Source organism: Prionailurus bengalensis, chromosome A3 (assembly GCF_016509475.1).
Source record: "Prionailurus bengalensis isolate Pbe53 chromosome A3, Fcat_Pben_1.1_paternal_pri, whole genome shotgun sequence".
Lineage (NCBI taxonomy): Eukaryota > Metazoa > Chordata > Mammalia > Carnivora > Felidae > Prionailurus > Prionailurus bengalensis.
The window spans coordinates 118,370,734-118,388,915 of NC_057354.1; the positions used below are offsets into that span (position 1 = coordinate 118,370,734).

At 42.6% G+C, this 18,182-nt stretch overlaps 1 protein-coding gene and 1 long non-coding RNA gene across 4 annotated transcripts in view; one reads left to right on the top strand and one right to left on the bottom strand.

The window, feature by feature from the left end:
* LOC122497315 overlaps window positions 1–11,904 on the bottom strand; it is a 28,672-nt gene extending 16,768 nt beyond the window's left edge. Inside the window, exons 1-4 of one of the 2 annotated variants that reach the window (XR_006301081.1) lie at window positions 11,745–11,904; window positions 5,598–5,708; window positions 5,430–5,481; window positions 2,606–2,907 (exon numbers count right to left, since the gene is read on the bottom strand). This is a non-coding gene — a long non-coding RNA (uncharacterized LOC122497315). Of the gene's footprint in view, window positions 1–2,605; window positions 2,908–5,429; window positions 5,482–5,597; window positions 5,709–11,744 lie in introns of those variants that run through there. The other variant, XR_006301082.1, reaches the window with a different exon arrangement.
* Window positions 1–18,182, top strand: part of RBKS (ribokinase) — a 100,955-nt gene that overhangs the window by 21,269 nt on the left and 61,504 nt on the right. For both annotated transcript variants that reach the window (XM_043604243.1, XM_043604244.1), the window contains exons 3-5: window positions 6,905–6,968; window positions 7,900–7,962; window positions 11,313–11,477. In XM_043604243.1, coding sequence (XP_043460178.1) covers window positions 6,905–6,968; window positions 7,900–7,962; window positions 11,313–11,477 — 292 coding nt within the window. The remainder of the gene's footprint in view (window positions 1–6,904; window positions 6,969–7,899; window positions 7,963–11,312; window positions 11,478–18,182) is intronic.

The window sequence follows — 18,182 nt, forward strand, 5'->3', positions numbered from 1 at the left end:
ATCGTATATATTCTTCCCTCTTAGGCAAAGCCACAAGTAACAAGTTAAAAAAAAATAATATTCTGAGGGACTTATTCAAAAAAGCAACTGCCAGGTTTTGTCATAGGACAACAAATGCATGTTAGTATCCCTAACCTGCTGTTCATTAGGACTTTTGGGACTAAAATGTCACAGAATGTCTTGAATCACAAATATTAAATTGTGTTCAACTTCATTTGAGTGTTAATTATGTTTTTGTGCACTCTACCTTTGAAAGTTGGCAATCTGTTTTAATATATGTGATAAATTTCTTAGCAGAATATTCAACTTCATGTGACCTTGAGTACGGTATCTTGGTCCTCTAGGTTTTATTTTCCTCAACTATGTGTTGATGGATAGAATTACTAGATGTTTTCTACCATTCAAGGATTCCAAGAAGCCCATTTCTCAGCCATTTTGAGATGTGGATGTTTGTTTGTTATAAATGTAGTGCTAACTGAAGTTACCTTCCTCAGCATTAGGTCATGGTTCTGGACTATGGAAGCCATGACTGGCTCTCCCTCAATGCAGAGAGCCTTCTCGGTGGTAAGAGTGAAGGAAATATCTCAGTAGCCTTAGCTGGAGTAAATGTTCTTGCTCCTGATACACCCAGCCCTTTTGTTTTCCGTGATTCTAATTTACATCTCCCTATAGCTGCATTATCCAAGATGGTAGCCACTAGCCACGTGCAGCTAGATTTAAATGTAATTAAAATAAAAGTGTAAATTGAGTTGCTCAATCATACTGGCTGCATTTCAAGTGCCTGTTTTGGGCAGCACAGTTAGAGAATGTTTCATCCTTGCAGAAAGTTCTATTCAGCTGCATTGCTCTACAGTCTTCAGGGTAGAGCTAAGCCTGGGATTTCCTGAAGAGCCTCTCGGGTTCTAGGAGTTGCCTTAGCATAAGTGCAAGTAGTTGTCCATAATTGCCAATGACCTGGCTTCTTTCACCTGGAACAGGCTCCCTCAGACTATGGTTTTCCCAGAATCCTTCTACCCAAAAGTGGTTTTCCCAGAACCCTTTTACCTGAAAGTATTTCACTGCTACTATCTGAAAGGATAGTGTAGGAGTGTAGGAGTGCCTTCAAGAGGGCTGTTTAGGAGCAAAACCTTCTATAGACCCTTTTGGCAGCCACTGCTAGGAGAGTCTGAGTGCCTGTGGTCACATCCCTTTAAGAATGATAAGATAGGGGCGCCTGGGTGGCTCAGTTGGCTAAGCGTCTGACTTCGGCTCAGGTCATGATCTTGCGGTTCGTGAGTTTGAGCCTCCCCACTGTCAGCCTGCGCTCACAGCTCAGAGCCTAGAGCCTGCTTCGGATTCTGTGTCTTTCTCTCTCTCTCTCTCTCTCTCTCTCTCTCTCTCTCTCTCTCAAAAATAAACAAACATTAAAAAAATTTTTAAGAATGATAAAATAGGCCCAAGAAAATAAACAGGCAACTAAGATGACCAAATACTTATGAACACATTTCACGTACAGGGCTTGAGTCTTGCTAAGCTAGAGTCTCCAAGAAGCTTTAGGAAGGCTAGACCTTTAGGGAGATTGTTTAGGCAAACAACATAAGATGATATTCAATTAAATGTTTAATGGTATCTATTAGGAATGCTCTAGGAGTTTAGGAAATGAGAGCATTAAGAAGGGCTAGAATAGGGAAGGTAGGCTTTAAGTTGTGCTTGAAAAACAGGTAAGGTTTGATTAGGTGGAGAGAAGAAAGGACTTCCAAGTTCTCAGAAGGCAAGGAAATAGACACGACTGAATTGTATTCACCTTGTGTTTTAACACAAATGATCATACCAAGTTAACAGTGCGTTTCTACTGACCACTCTGTAGAACAGAGAAATCCAACTACTTTTGCCAAATAAGAGTGTTAGAAAGAGAAGCCAGCAAAGCAAGGGGGAGCGAGCCTAGCCACGTGAAAATGAGACCAGAGTCAGCAAACACAAGCGCAGCAATCTTTGTAGCTTTACGATACCTTGATCCCAGTGTTGGACCCTGATGGGCCCCTCGCCCCCAGCAGATTCTGTAGGCGACACTCCTCCGTGTTCCCACTTAGAGGACTTCCCACCCCAGCGCCAGGCAGGACTGTGCTCTCCCTTTTCATTTCTTCCACGCAAAGCTTTACGCACACTGTCCCAGCGGGCCGAGGCTGCAGTCATTGCAATCACCTGGTGCACCTGCCTCGGTCTCACCTGCACAGGGCCTGGTTCAATTGATGTGGCGTGTGACCCGAGCACCCAGATGTCTGTAAACTCCTCGGGAGCTACCGACGCACAGTGAAGGCTGAGAACTATCGGTTTCCTACCTGCCAGAGAGAACTCACCCCGTCCCACCCTACCTAGCTCAGGTGGAACAATTTGCAGCAAAATATAAAGAATTTTAATTAGCTCGATAATGGCAGAAACTGAAATTCGATTCCAAGTTTCCTGACTTCCACACGCACTATTTTGCTTCACGGCCAAGATACTTACACTTCAAGTTCTCTTGCCAGGTTGATAAGCAAAATGTGACCGGGAAAACAGGGAAGACTCCAGAGACACCTATGAAGGTTCCTTTATGACATTATTTCACGTTCTTTTTATTTCAAGGACCTTCCCTTTGCATCATTCACTGTGATTTTCAAGGTTGCTTCACTCAGCTGTCAGTGGTAGTCATTGCAGGACACCTGCTTGGGTTCTGTTCCTGTGACTCCTGGTTATCAGTGTCCAGCGACTGGGGAAGAGGCTTACATTCGAGTCAGAAGTAAGCACAGGGGATGGGAAAGTGTTCACTTCGTTCCACCTTTTTTAAAGGAAATCCAGCAGAATAAATGATTGTGTAAGAGGTTCGAGGATGGGGAAATCGGGAAAATGGCGTTCTTTTAGTATTACATAGCACAAGGCATCTGTGCGACTCTGTAATGCAGAAAGAAAGGACTCAGATCTCTGTTGCCTTTTTGTCTACATTTCGATGTAATATGTATGTCCAAGACACAGACATCCTCCCAGTTGGCTCTGTTATTCTTGCGGAAGCAACAGGATACATGGTTACATTAAACAGCATTAGTTACACCATTAATGGAGATGTTACGTTTTTATTACAATAATAGTAATACAGTCTTATTTTTTAAATAATTTAATGCACCCACAGGCTTGCTTCCATGATCAAGTGCTCTTCTGTTTGAAAATGGGGAGCAACAGGAAGAATTGGAAGCATCAGGGAGAACCAGATGGACAGGAAAGTAGTTTATAAGATTGAATCCAAGAAGCAGGAGCCCTGCCCCTCCCCGCAAGGGAAGCCGCCCTGGTAGCAGCAGTAACTGCCATGGTGATGATGAGGATGGCGACGACAATGATAATGACAGTGATAGCACCAAGCCATTATTTAATCCTTTATGGTTTTAAGCACACTTCATGCATGTTATTTTATCCTCACAGGTGCTGTGACTTTCCAGATAAGGAAACTGAGGCCAAGAGGCAGTTAAAAGCAACCTTCCCAGGGGCGCTTCGGTGGCTAAGTCAGTTGAGCGTCCAGCTTCGGCTCAGGTCATGGTCTCAACGATTCGTGAGCTCGAGTCCTGCATGGGGCTCTCTGCTGTCAGCACACAGCCCACTTTGGATCCTCTGTCCCCTCCATCCTCTCTCTGCCCCACCCCAGCTCGCACTCTCTCTGTTTCCCTCTCTCTCTCTCAAAAATAAACATTTTTTTTAAAAATGTGGCTTGCCCAAAACCACACAGGAGGTGTGAGGGCACTTCTGACTTCCATGACACAAGTGCAAAGGTCGTCTTCCTGTTCTCAGGCTTCTTATCACTCCTTTTACTTTGTAATGTATCTCCACAACCCAGATGCAAAGTTAACAGGGCTAAGGTTGACTTCTGTAAATCCTCAGCAGTGCTGTTACTTTCCCATTATTTTTTAGTCACGAGATTTTTATTTTTGTCATGGGAATATCAAAGAAGGCAAAAGCAGAGTATGTTGTTTCACCTCTCACGTAGAGCTTAGAACACCAGCCAACAGGTTTGCCAGGAAGTCACTATTGGAATAAATCTGGAACCATAACCGTCAGCAAGGGACGCAGCCCATCAGGTGATTCCCCAAGCAGAAGAAGACAGCTACTGCAGCCACTAAAATACCACTGCGGCAAGTCTGAGCAGGCCGTCCCTTCCTCATCATGCCTCGGATGCGCCTGATATTCCACTTGGTGTGACGGGTGTCTCTGTACGCCTTCTTTTCCCTGCAGTATTATCAGTTTCTTGAAGGCAAAGCCAAATGTTTTGGGGTTGCCTCCTCCTCTCCAACAATTCTCCCTAATCCCTGCACTTCCAAATGTTTATATCATCACCACCATTTATCAGACATGCCTTTGGTGTTCACCTTAAACAGATTTTGCCTGTATTAAACTGATAGGAAAGGGGAGAAAGAAGTTTCTTTGCTCTAATTTGTACCGGGCCCCACATGCTGAGGAATGGCCTTCCTTTAATCCCTACAATATTCTTGTAGTGATGCTTTCCCCAACTATATCACATCTTTTTTTTTTTAATGTTTATTTATTTTTAGAGACAGAGAGCAGGAAGGAGCAGAGAGAGAGGGAGAGAGAGAATCCCAAGCAGGCTCCGCACGGTCAGCACAGGGCCTGACGCAGGGCTCGATCCCATGAACTGTGAGATCATGACCTGAGCTGAAATCAAGAGTTAGATGCTTAACCGACTGAGCCACCCAGGCGTCCCTCCCAACTATATCACATCTTGATTGCCCATGGGAGAGAGTTAAATAATGTTTAAAAACAGATGAGAAAACAGTTTGTTTCTGGTATGAATCTTTGACCTAAGAAATGGGATGCTTTGGTAGATAAATGGCCAGCCTCCCACCAAGAAAACCTTTGACAAATGACCTCCCTCCACTGGGCACTCTCCCCCACAGCAGTGCTTTATAGTGGACACTCTTCTTTGTAGAGACAGAAATTCTGCTCATAAGAAATTATTATATATTATTTGAGATTATTGCCTACTCAGCATTTCTACCAGAAAAGCACAGGGAAAAGTGTTCTTTGAGAAAGAAGCTCTCGAAGGAGGCATTTAAATTGGGTCAGCAAACTACCGCCCATGGAGCAAATCTTGCCTACCATGTGTTTTTATAAAGTTTTACTGGAACACAGCTACATCCATTTGTTTACAGATTTTCTTCGGCTGCTTTCACACTGCAACAGCAGAGCTGAATCGCTGCAAAAGAGACCGTCTGACCCACAGTGTCCGAACTATTACCCATCTGGCCTTTTATGGAAAAAAAAATGTTCCAACCCCTGATCTAGACCATCTAAAATCTTACCAGGAAATTGTATCTGCACTCATTGAGGAACTTGACCCAAGTAACCTCCTAGGTTTCTTTCTATCGATATATCCAGAGGGGAACAATTTTCTGTGGAAAGGCAGAACTCACCAGGAGTGGCTGAGACCCAGACAGATACATGATCCAATGACACGGTGCTCACCTGCAGGACAGAAAAGTAGTTCAGGAGTGAAGCCTAAAAGCCTACGGGTGCCAGGAAGGTAACAAATTGCAATAGGCCTGGTAGGGGCTGTGGTCAACTAGACAGCATGGACTCACCTTTGGGGCAGACCCAGCTGGGTTCCCTTGCAGGAATGTGGGCCCAGCGTTACCAGAGCATCTGAATTTTCAGGACCTCCTGGAAACTTGTTTTTGTGAAGCCTCCTAATACTTAAATGGTGACAGCTGATTAAAATTTAAAATACAATAGGAGAAAACAACTATAACACTGTATGTCAACTATACTGGAATTAAAAGCATAAAAATAGGAGGGCATCCACACAAAAACCTGCACATGAATATTCACAGGAGCCTAAATTTATAATTACCAAAATTTGGAAGCAACCCAAGATGTCCTTCGGTGGGTGAATGGATAAAGTGCAGAACGTCCATACCATGGAATATTTTTCAGCACTAAAAAGAAATGAGTGATCAAGCCATAAAAAAGACATGCAGGAAACTCAGATATATTTACTAAGTGAAAGAAGCCCGTCTTAAAAGGTTACATATTATATGATTCCAATGATACGGCATTCTGGAACAGACAAAACTATGGAGACAATAGAAAGATCAGTGGTTGCCAAGGACTTGGAGGGAGAGAGGGATGAATAGGCAGAGCACGAAAGGTTTTCAGGGCAGTGAATCCATCCGGATAAGATTGTAATGGTGGATAAGTGTCTATACATTTGTCAGAACCCATAGAATGTACAACACCAGAGCGAACCCTAATGTAAACTATGGAGTTTGGGTGATAATGATGTGCCAACATAGGATTGATGGTTGTAACAAATCTGCCACCCTAATTATGTTGCCTATGAATGGAAGAGGAGTGAGTGTCCAAGGAGAAACTGAAGGATCACTAGCAGAATGCATGCTGGGACTCAAGAACGACAGACTTTCACTACACCAAGTTACCCAAGTTAGCGACAGCTTTTTAAATTCCCCCTTCTCTGCCCCCATCCCGTGTCAAAGAAGACTCTAAAACACCAGGCAAGTCATGACAAAGATGCCCTCATTTATAGTGAAGTACAGACAACTGAGATTCTTCATAAATATTGAGGGCCGTTGATGGTGGACAGCACGGTGGTGATTTCCACAGGAACAGATCAAAATGAGAGCAAAGTGATTGAACTTGGGACAGTCATTTAATGCTTCACGTTTTAGGTTGGATGCAAGTGGAACATTAATATATAACAATTATTTGGGCTGAAATCAAGTCTAGCATCTTACATTAAGAAGATTAATTAGCTAATGTTTATAAAGTACTGTGCAGATATGCCCTTTTAAAATGCTAAGTATTCTAAAAACTACATTGTAGCATTTTACTAAATGTAAAAGATCTAACATTCATCATTTCTTTGGTACAGGTTGGCAAAGATTCTTTTGGCAATGATTATATAGAAAACTTAAAACAGAATGATATTTCTACAGGTAAAATTTCATCTTTTTTAAAGTTAGTTTTTATGACTTTCCTCTGGGATCTGGTTACAAGAAAAGTTGAATATAGAATAGAATTATTAGATCCTCCTCTGGTGGCCAGAGAATTTTTATGCACAGCTCTGTCTCATCTTGCTTAAATGTCGTTTGGTTAATTCTTTCATGTACATTCCTCCAGATGAGAATAAAATGATAGGAGATTACAAACCTTCATCTCATGGAAATGTTTCTAAAGCAGGTGACAAGAGAAAACAGGTGCTACGTTCACAAAAGATATTTTAAGAAAAGTCATCGAATGTCATGGCTGGAAATGATCTTAGAAACCACTGAAGCCGATACCATTGTTGCACAAAAGAGAAACGAAGGCCAGATCAGTTCTCAATTTGTCCAAGAGCACACAGCTAGTTGGAGCTAGAGCCAGAAGTAGAATGCAGGTCTTTGGGTCCATTTCAAGGCTTTTTGCCGCTGCCAGAGGCTGCCTGATCAACATTTCCATTTACGCTCCAGACCATAATGCTTCATGAGACACAAAGTTTATGAAGAAACACAAACAAGTGCATTGCATAGGTTTGACTTTAATCTCTCATCTGAAGCCTATCATTTCTTTCACTGAAGAAAAAAAAATGGCGGTCTAGAAAAATGCATGTGGATATGCTATGAGTAATTTGGGTGATTTGGCAGTGGGGGGGGGGGTCTGCTGGGTTGTTACTAATGCAGAACGAAGGTGCAACAAAGTAAAGACTTCTGTCTTCCTTGTTGTATAGGTGATGGGTATAAATTAGAGGTAATTAGTTATTTCTTTTATCATCCCAGATGGCTAAAGGTTAAAAAGCTTTTCCAGCGATTAGTGGTGCATTGAAATCGCTAAAATAGATTGTCCGTGCCAGGCTGTATATACATGATTGTAATTTCTTTTTTCTTTTAGAATTTACATATCAGACTCAAGATGCTGCTACAGGAACTGCTTCTATAATTGTCAATAATGAAGGTACGTGTTTCGCATATGAGAGTGTCATTTCAGGAAGCAGTTCGTGTCCAGAACTAGAACAGAAGCATCAGTTTTTACTCTAATCCTATGGATTTCTTACTATGCCCACCAGTCTAAGGCCTAAAGTGTGGTCTTTCTAGTTTAAAAAATAAATGTTTCCCTTTATTTATACTTCCCAGGTTGATCATTTAAATATAAAATTGTCCATCCAATACATATGAAGTGTTACAGTTGCCTCAAAATAATATTTATATCCTATAATGTCCCATTACCCTTCACGTGAACTCAGAATTGGTATTTGTCTCTAAAAGCAGTTAAGTATTCATCCATCATTTCAGTTATACTAGGTAAATAAATGTAAATAGATAGGTGCACAAGGAAGTTGATGAATCATATTTATAGAATATTTACTGAGCAAATGGCAGCAACTAATTACTTCCAACTTATCATTAGCATTCAATTTTGTCTGCTCTTTAAACGGCAATCAAATCTTAAAAGTCTATATATACAACCATGTCTGTCTGTCACAGGGCCTTGCGACAGTTGAAACATTTGTCTTTAAAAACAGTAACTTCCCTTTACCCTCAAGTAAAGTTTTCATAATTTCTTCCCACTATTTTAAGTATAAAAAAAACCTGCATAAGATTCTTGAATTCAGAATGACCCAGCATTCCAAGGGGTACCTAGGACAGAACCTAGCGCATTGTGGGCAGTGTGCACTGTGTGAACTTAGGATTTGTCAAAGTAACATCTTTTTTTTGTTTAAAGTTTATTTACTTTGAGAGAAAGAAAGGTTGGGAGTGGGGATGGATAGAGAGAGGGAGAGAGAGAATCCCAAGCAGGCTCCCTGCTGCTAGCCCAGAGCCCATTGTGGGGCTCAATCTCATGAACCGTGAGACCATGACCTGAGCCGAGATCAAGAGCCACTCAACCGACTGAGCCACCCAGGCCCATGCCCGGCCCCTGTCATAATTAGGTCGTTGATGTAGGATAGTTTCACACAATCATTTCTCACAGAAGATACAGAATATTCAGCTCTACTCCAGTGATCCCCAAGTTGCAATAACAATGAAAAAATGTATCCCACTTAAAGAAGATAATGTATCCCACTTAAAGAAGATAAAATTTGTCATTCTAACAATAGCCTGTGTTCATTACTTTAAGCTACGTCTGAAGTAATTATTGCCGCCTGTCTTAAACCTCTGTCTTAAACCTCTTTTTTGTGTTCTAGGGATGTCTTTGAGTTCCATTTCTAGCCTATCCATGGAACAAGTTCCTGCCTTTCCCATACAAAGATACAGTTTTATATGACGTATTGAGTGCCTGTTATGATAGAACTTGTCAGATTTGTGTATAGGATATGGTTATACCCTTGAGGATACAGATTGCCTTAGAGGAGCTACCACAAATACCCAGAGAGGGGACAGTCGGCTCCCATAAGTGAAGGAATGAATAGCAAGGTGAAGTCAGGAGTGCAGTCTTGACAAGTTGAGTTTGAGGCCGGAACGATCCAGCCAAATGGCAGTGTCTGTCAGACAGCTGTAGCCTAAGTCCTGCTGCTCATCAGCCAAGGCCAGGCCAGAAACATAGATTTGGGAGTCAGCAACCCAGAAGCAGCAGTTGGTGCTAGCAGAGAGAATGAGGTCACCGAAGGAGAAAAGGAAGGAGATAATGTTGTCTCTCAGTGTGTGTGGGTACTTTGAATTTTTCCAGTCCCAAGATTGGGTTTATGCTGAACCATCCCCACTTTTTTAAGTCCTCCTTGCGGCCAACAGACACATCTGTGGTAAGATGATAGGCTAGCATGTGTTCTGTGTTCAGAGGTAATTTTAGGTCATGTCTATACAGGATCAGCACGAGCAGCCTGGAGTGCAAAGAAATGGCTGCTACAACTCATCTCTCTAGGTCCTTGCCGTCCAAAAGAAATATAATGCAAGCCACATACATAATTTTAAGTTTTCCATGAGGCACATTTTAAGAAAGAAAAAGAGGGGTGCCTGGGTGGCTCAGTCGGTTAAGCATCCAACTCTCGGTTTTGGCTCAGGTCATGGTCTCAGGGTTTCGTGAGTTCAAGCCCTGCATCAGGCTCCGTGCTGACAGCGCAGAGTCTGCCTGGGATTCTTTCTCGTGCTCTCTCTCTGCCCCTCCCCCACTCATGCTGTCTCTGTCTCTCTCAAAAAGTAAATAAATAAGCTTTAAAAAAAAATTAAAAGTAGGGGGCACCTGGGTGGCTCAGTCAGTTAAGTGTCCGACTTCGGCTCGGGTCACGATCTCACGGTTCGTGGATTCAAGCCCCGTGTTGGGCTCTGCGCTGACAGCTCAGAGTCTGAGCCTGCTTCGGATTCTGTGTCTCTTTCTCTCTGCCCCTCCCCCACTCACACTCTGTCTCTCTCTCTCTCAAAAATAAACATTAGAAAAAAATTTTTTTACAAAATAAAAAGTAAAAAGAAACAGGTAAGATTAATCTTAATATACTCGCTTAACCCAATATCTCTCAAATATTATCTTTTCAACATGGAATCAAAATGTTCTTAAAAAGTAATAAGAGATTTGACCTTCTCGTCTTTGTACTCAGTCTTTAAAATCTGCTATTCATTGTACAATTGAAGCACATGTCAATTTAGACAAGACACATTTCAAGTGCTCAACAGCCACCTGTGGCTTACACTCATGGAAAGCACAGCTCTGGAGAGTTCAGTAACATAAATGCACCCCCAGTCCTTCCCCATTTAGGTGGGATTATAGACTGTGGGTCCAAGTGATGAGTATTCACGATCCTTTACCCCTGCTTCTGTTTGATCTGGTGCTGGATAGGCCAAATATCCTCTCTCTGCCTTAGCTGGTACAGCTTTCCATCTGTTAGCTATTATAAACTATGTGTTGACCTTCAGAATCACTTCTCGGAGATACCCTAGGTTATGTACATGAACTGACTGCATACTATTGAGCCTTAGTTTTTAGTGTTAGGCAAGTTTATTCCTATTTATACACATCATTACCACATCTGTCATCTAGGATTCAGAATCTTTACCATATACATCGTACCAGCCATTTTTAAGTATGTTATATATCACTTCCCAGCTAGTATTCTTTGTATATGAGAATATTAATGGGGAAATATTTTTTAGATTTTTCAAAATTATCAGAATAATATTGATCTTACAGAGCAGGAATAGTGTAAAAAAAGATACAGTAGGAATACAGAACTTCACCTAAATTGCCTAGAAATGTTAAAATTAATACTTACAACACATTTAACATAGTGACTTTGTAAGGGATTGTAACATTGCAGAATATCATTGCTTGGCTTTGCTTGGATTTTAATATAAATATGTAGGAATTCTTTATAGGCCAGAATATCATCATAATAGTGGCCGGAGCGAATTTACTTTTGAATACTGAAGACCTGAGGGAAGCAGCCAAGGCCATCAGCAGAGCCAAAGTAATGATCTGCCAGCTAGAAGTAACTCCAGAAACTTCTTTGGAAGCCCTGCCCATGGCCCACAGCAATGGAGGTGATTTTACATATTTATTCTTCTTCCTAGAAAAGCGTTTATCCCTGTTTTAATGAAAGGTAACTTTTCAAGTTAAGCAATGCAGTACTTTTCCTGTAGTAAAATATCCTCTCTCCAGCCTGTAAGATTCACGGTCTTCTTCTAGTTCTTCATAAGGTTAGAAAAGCTTATAAATTGGGTACAAAATAACCTGAGTAGCATTTCTGATATCCAGCGATATAAATCTTCAATCTAGTTAGCAGAAATAATACAAGTAGCGACTAGTACCTCAGAAGCAGCCCATGGTCCCACAGTGGAATGATCGCTTTTCCGAGAAGCGAGGTCAAGCTGCGTGTCCTGTATGATGACTGCCCAGCTAGGTATATTTTGATAAACGTCTCTAGGAGCTGAAGATTCGTTCTTTCTCGTTTTTGTAAAACTCCATCCCTGTTCTATAAACAACAGAAGATTATTTGTATGTAATATTCTCTATGTTGTCAAGGTCTTTGAAGTCTTTGGTTTCATTTGACCTTAGCTTTTGGAAATTTTCAAACACACAAAGGTAGGGAGAACTGCATAATGAAACCCTTCACTTGGCTTCAGCAGTTATCAACACATGGCTAACGTTGATTCATCTGCCCTCATGCTCACTCCCCCCACTCCACCCCCAGCCAAGAACAAACTCTTTAAAAATCCAAATGGTTTCTTTCTGTTTGCTTCTGTTTCACCGTTGACTTGTAGGCAAAGCATCTTCTTATTTAGACTCCATTTCTGTTCCTTGTTAGCTTTGTGGTCTTTCCAGAACCATCTGATGTTTCTGAGCCTTGTCTGTCAAACGCATCTAGAAATACCCCCCGACAGAATTGTTCTAATAATGAAACAAAATAAAATAAAACATGATGCCAAGCCTGGTGTCATGAATCTCAGTAAATTCCAAATGTCTTCCCCTTTTCACTTTTCTCTTTAAAGTAAAATCAGGATTGGGGTGCTGAGCCTGGGTGGCTCAGTTGGTTAAGTGTCCGACTTCGTCTCAGGTTATGATCTCGCAGTTCATGAGTTCGAGCCCCACTGTCTGTGCTGACAGCTCAGAGCCTGGAGCCTGCTTCAGATTCTGTCTCCCTCTCTGCCCCTCCCCCCCTCTCGTGCTCACTTGCTCGCTCTCTCTCTTTCTCTCTCTCAAAAATGAATAAATACTTTAAAAACTAAATAAATAAAATAAAATCAGGGTCATATCCAGGGCATCTGGGTGGCTTAGCTGATTAAGCATCCAACTTCAGGTTGTGTCATGATCTCACGATTCATGGGTTCAAGCCCCACATAGGGCTCCGTGCTGTCAGCACAGAGCCTGCTTCAAATCCTCTGTCTCCCTCTCTCTCAGCCCCTCCCCTGCTCACTCTTGCTCTCTCAAAAATAAAAATATTGGGGCGCCTGGGTGGCGCAGTCGGTTAAGCGGCCGACTTCAGCCAGGTCACGATCTCGCGGTCCGGGAGTTCAAGCCCCGCGTCGGGCTCTGGGCTGATGGCTCGGAGCCTGGAGCCTGTTTCCGATTCTGTGTCTCCCTCTCTCTCTGCCCCTCCCCGGTTCATGCTCTGTCTCTCTCTGTCCCAAAAATAAATAAACGTTGAAAAAAAATTTTTAAAAATAAAAAAAAATAAAAAATAAAAAAATAAAAATATTTTTAAAAAAAAATTTTTTTTTAATTTTTTTTTTCAACGTTTATTTATTTTTGGGACAGAGAGAGACAGAGCATGAACGGGGGAGGGGCAGAGAGAGAGGGAGACACAGAATCGGAAGCAGGCTCCAGGCTCTGAGCCATCAGCCCAGAGCCTGACGCGGGGCTCGAACTCACAGACCGCGAGATCGTGACCTGGCTGAAGTCGGACGCTTAACCGACTGCGCCACCCAGGCGCCCCTAAAAAAATTTTTTTAATTGAAAGTAAAATTAGGGTCATATCCTGATCTCGGCGCCATTTGGTCAAAAATATATATAGCAAAATAAAAAGTAGCCACTCCAAGACAGTAGCTTCCTTTTGATATTGTGACCATAGTTCAGTGATTTACATTGACTTTTCCACATGAAACATTCTCATCAAGATACAAAACTAAAAAGAAAAGAAGAAAAAGAACAGTAAGTGTATGTGTGTGTGTGTTTGCATAAGTGATTTCTCCCCAAAGTCTACACCATTTTAAATAGCAGTAAATGGAAAATAAGTTACTTGAAATGATTTTGTGGAGAATTTTTAAATGTATGTCCTGATTTAACAAATTTTTCTCTTGGCAAAACAACATGCCGTGGCAAATTCTCACTGACATTTAATGTACTTTTAATGGACTCGAAGCTGTCAGAGAGAATTCCAAGCCAAAACCCATTTGGTTGCATTTTCTCAGGGGTGTCACAGAGAGAGTCTCGTGCCTGTGGTAAGCGTCGCCTGCACGCCACGCATCCGAATCGGGTGATGTGAACACAACGTGCCACCTCATTCGTGCTCCTGTCTTTCCTTATATAGGTCAAGGCATATCCTCATGCACCTTCTGTTCCTACCCTCCCTTGCTTCTCAGGGATCACGGTTTCCTCTGTCCTGCTCTGGTTCCCCGTTACCTACCCAGTGTGTGGAGCAGAGAAGGGTACCACGGTGGAGGATCTAGAGTTATCTAGAAGGGCAGGCAGCCTGACCTCAGGATGTCATTTGGATGGGGTCCAAAACTGCTTCCTCCATCACCTGCCTGGCAGCTGTGCCCACTGAGGAGCTGGAGGACCCGGGGCATCAGGGACGGGCAGGGGTAGGTGATGGCAGGCCCAAGAGCACTGGCCAAGTCGGCATTTTTACTAAGAGCCAGCCTGCCTAAGGATCAATTCCACGTGGTCTTTCCCATATAGTGATTTTGGAAGGAGTAATGCCTTACCTTTATTATGTACTGTATAGTTTATAAAGCACTTTCAAATATATCTGACCCTCAGGAAAACCTGTGACAAAGATATGGCAGGCGTTGTTCTCCCAAATTGGCGGTGAGGGGACAGACTTGGGGAGGTTAAGTACTTAGTTCAACCAAGGTCAGCGTAGAAACCCGGATTGCAGACGCCAGGACCCAAGTTCTGTGTCCTGGAGCACACTTAAATAAAGAAACTGCACATCCCGTTGATTTCAAGGAACTGAGCCTTTGTGAAGAAAAGTAAAATCCACGAACTGTAACATTGTTCATCCTGTAGCCTAAGCTCTCCGTGTTTTCACTGCTCCCGTCTCCCGGATCCTAGAGTGCTTTCTGCACTGCATCCCTTCCGCGCTCCCACAAGACACAAACACACAAGCACACATGCACACGTACTCCTCTATCCAGAACTCAGCTGGTCCTCGATTGGTAGTTACCAGCCAGAGCAGCTTAGCTACTATACCGTGAGGGGTGTGTGTGTGTGTGTGTGTGTGAACTTAATGTCTTCCTTCTCACATAAAAGAGCGATACAATGAAAGGAGCACTGGTTTGGGAGTCATGAAGCTTGGCTCTGAATTCAGAATCCATCCCTTAGTAAATGGAGGACCGCATGCAAGTCTGTCAGCTCTTTGCTCTGGGCCTCACTTTCTCCTTCGGTGAAGCAAGAGAACTGGGCCTAGAGCTCTCACGGTTGTTTAATGTCAGGACGTGTGAGCGTCCTGATGGCAGAGCAGAGCGGGCAGTCTTAGAGATGCGGTGAGCACCTGGCGTCCTGTCCATCGCCCTGTGAGATCGCCTGTGTGGTCATCAGCAGTAGTCCACCTGCAAGAAAGGTGGTAAAATCCCCCTCCCCCTCCTCTGTGGGTTTATCACAGCCGCCTTATCTTTGCTTCTCACAAGTAAGGAGCTCTGAATTAAACACACTGTATAACTGGATTAGGGATAGTTGTTAAAATACAGAGGAAAAAGGCCCCCTTCCATCTTTGAATAGATTATCTCAGAAATCTCTTTGTGTCTTCACCAAGAAGAGAGCATTGGTCTTAAACAGCACCTGCAGCACCAGAAATGAGCCAGTGGCACCCTCCGGCCCCCTCCTCCGTGGGTCAGGACGCTGCGAGGCAGGCCCACAGCAGAGAGCTGGTGCTGCAGCTGCTCGGGATGAAATTAGGCATGCCGGGTCTGGTCTTTACATCCATTTCAAAGCAAATGGAACATTACAGGAACAATTATAAATAATTGAGATTGTAAGATCGCCAAGATTAAATTCTAGGTAGGACACAAAATATCTTTTAATGCCACTTTAGTCCTTTTCCATTTGGCAAAGCAAACTTCTTGGCCGGCCACCTTGACTTTCACAGCCACGAGCACAGAGCCCAACTTTTGAGCGTTTCTGCTGATCAACTCACAGTAAACAACCCCTAGAGGGAGGCCGCCAAGCCAGTGTTTGGTTACCCCAACCTTCTCCCGGTTTCTTTACTTAGGGTGACTTTCTTCCTATTTCTCCAGGCTAGTTGTTTTTTTCCAAAATTTTTTCATGTTTATTTTTGAGAGAGAAAGAGACAGAGTGCGAGCGGGGGAGGGGCAGAGAGGGAGACACAGAACCCGAAGCAGGCTCCAGGCTCTGAGCTGTCAGCATGGAGCCCGATATGGGGCACAAACCCACGAACTGTGAGCTCATGACCTGAGCCGAAGTCGGACACCTACCCGACTGAGCCACCCAGGCGCCCCCAAGCTTGTTATTAGGGCCTTCTTAACTGTCTGGCTCCTGCCCTCCATGGTGACACCATGAAGCGCTTCCCCCTCATTTTCCTGGCTTTGCACCTATGCGTCCCCCCTCACAGGGCTCACCCGTTCCTCACTGGCATCACTGTGCCAGCCACTGGCATGCTGTTAAGACAACCGGGAGCTTAGCCCGTCTATGTTGGGGGCTGTCAGTCACCCCTCCAGGTCCAAGTTACTCCATGGTACATCTTGTGTCCTCTGCTTTTGTGTGGTTCCGGGATGACATTATTTTTTCCCACCTAAACTATCACAAAGGTGCGTTCTTATTTGATTAACTACATCTACTGATTCTTCACAGTTTTTTCACCCTGGTAAAATATTTATGCTAATTCATGGTAGCACGAGCCAAAGAGAGTCCTTTGCTTTATGGTATTTTCATTTTTTCCCCTAAATTTAGTTACTAGTCAGACTCTAAGCCTACATATCCAGCCTGTTACCATCCGGCCTTGGTAAGAATGCTTTCCTTCAGCAAAATACAAGCAAATAAGATTGGATTGGTTTTTATACAATATTTATGGTCAGATTAAATTGTAGAATGTCTCATTCCAGCAACTCTTTTTATTGCTTAAAACGCAATGTAATGGTTTCTTTAAAATTTGTTTTTTATGATGGAAAACTTCAAATCTATCTGGACATACAGAGAATAGTACAGTAAACCCATATTTACTGTCATTAAGCTTCAATAATTCTCAACACATGGCCAATCCTGTTGAATCTATACCCCAACTCACTACTCCCCCACCTCCCCCACCCCCCGCAACCTTGGAAGCAACAGCCAGACATTATATCATTTCATTTACAATGTACTTGGTTTTTGATGTAAGATATTATACATGTTTTAAGAATGATGTCTTTGCCTGGTGTATAGCAGGTAATCTGTGGTCAGATTGATGCCCATCAATCACCCTTTGGAACTAATCCCTTATTAGTTTAGTGAGTAACTTCTCAGACTTTGTTCTCTTCTGTGCAAGTGTATAAATGTAAATACGCATATAAGTATGCTTTGTTTGATTTAAAAAAGAGAGAGAGGGTCATACTATGGATTTTATTACAAAACTTCATTTTTTTACTCACAAATTATAGAAATCTTTCTGTGGCTAAACAGAAATCTGCTTCGTTCTTTTTAACAGCAGGAGAACATTCCATTAGAGGTTTGTTTTTTTTTTTTCCTAACCAGTCCTCTTTGATAGAAGCTTAGGTTTCTTTTTGTCTTTTTCTCTTTTTCTGTTAAAAAAAGAGCTGTACATCACTGTACATCCTGAACCTCACTGTACCTCATCTTTGCCTGCCTGTGTATTTCTGTAGGATAGGTTTGGAAAAGGAACTGCTGGGTCAGGGATCTTTGGAGATGAAATGGCACTTTTATAAGAATGGCTCAAAGCTGTTGTTCCATCCTGGTACTTCGCTCTAACCTGTGCTCAGATGCATGCAGATTTAGGGATCATAATATGTGAGCAATGCTTTTGCAATTTACCCTTCAAGGAAAATAGGGAGCAATATATTTGTTCTACAGAGGTAAAAAGTAAATGGGTGTGTTGGAATGCTGGGCGTTGAGGGCCTTTATGCATAACTGACATCTCTTAAGACCTTGCAGAAGCGACAAAACCAATGAGAGAGACTGTTGCCAGGCTACAAACTTCAACAGAAGGCAAAAGAGATGGGTGGATGGGCGGGGGTGTTGAGCTGTGTGTAAAGGACAATATAATAACAGTAATAATCCCTTACGTTTGTACAACACTCTACAGTTTACACAGGGCTTTTACACCCGTTTTCTAACTTAAGCTGCACAATAACCTGTGCAAAAATATGAGCAGCCAAAAATATACCATAGGATCTCTGTGGGTGGACATTCTGGAATTCTAAAATAATGAAAATGTGGGAATAGCATTAGTCTGTAGACCACTGGACAAGATCCATTGACCAAACCAAAGTGTTAAGACCAAGGAAGGTATGGAAGCAAACTAGCTAGCTTTATCAGGCAGAAGTAGTGGATAGTTTCCATTAGCCACGTGCTGA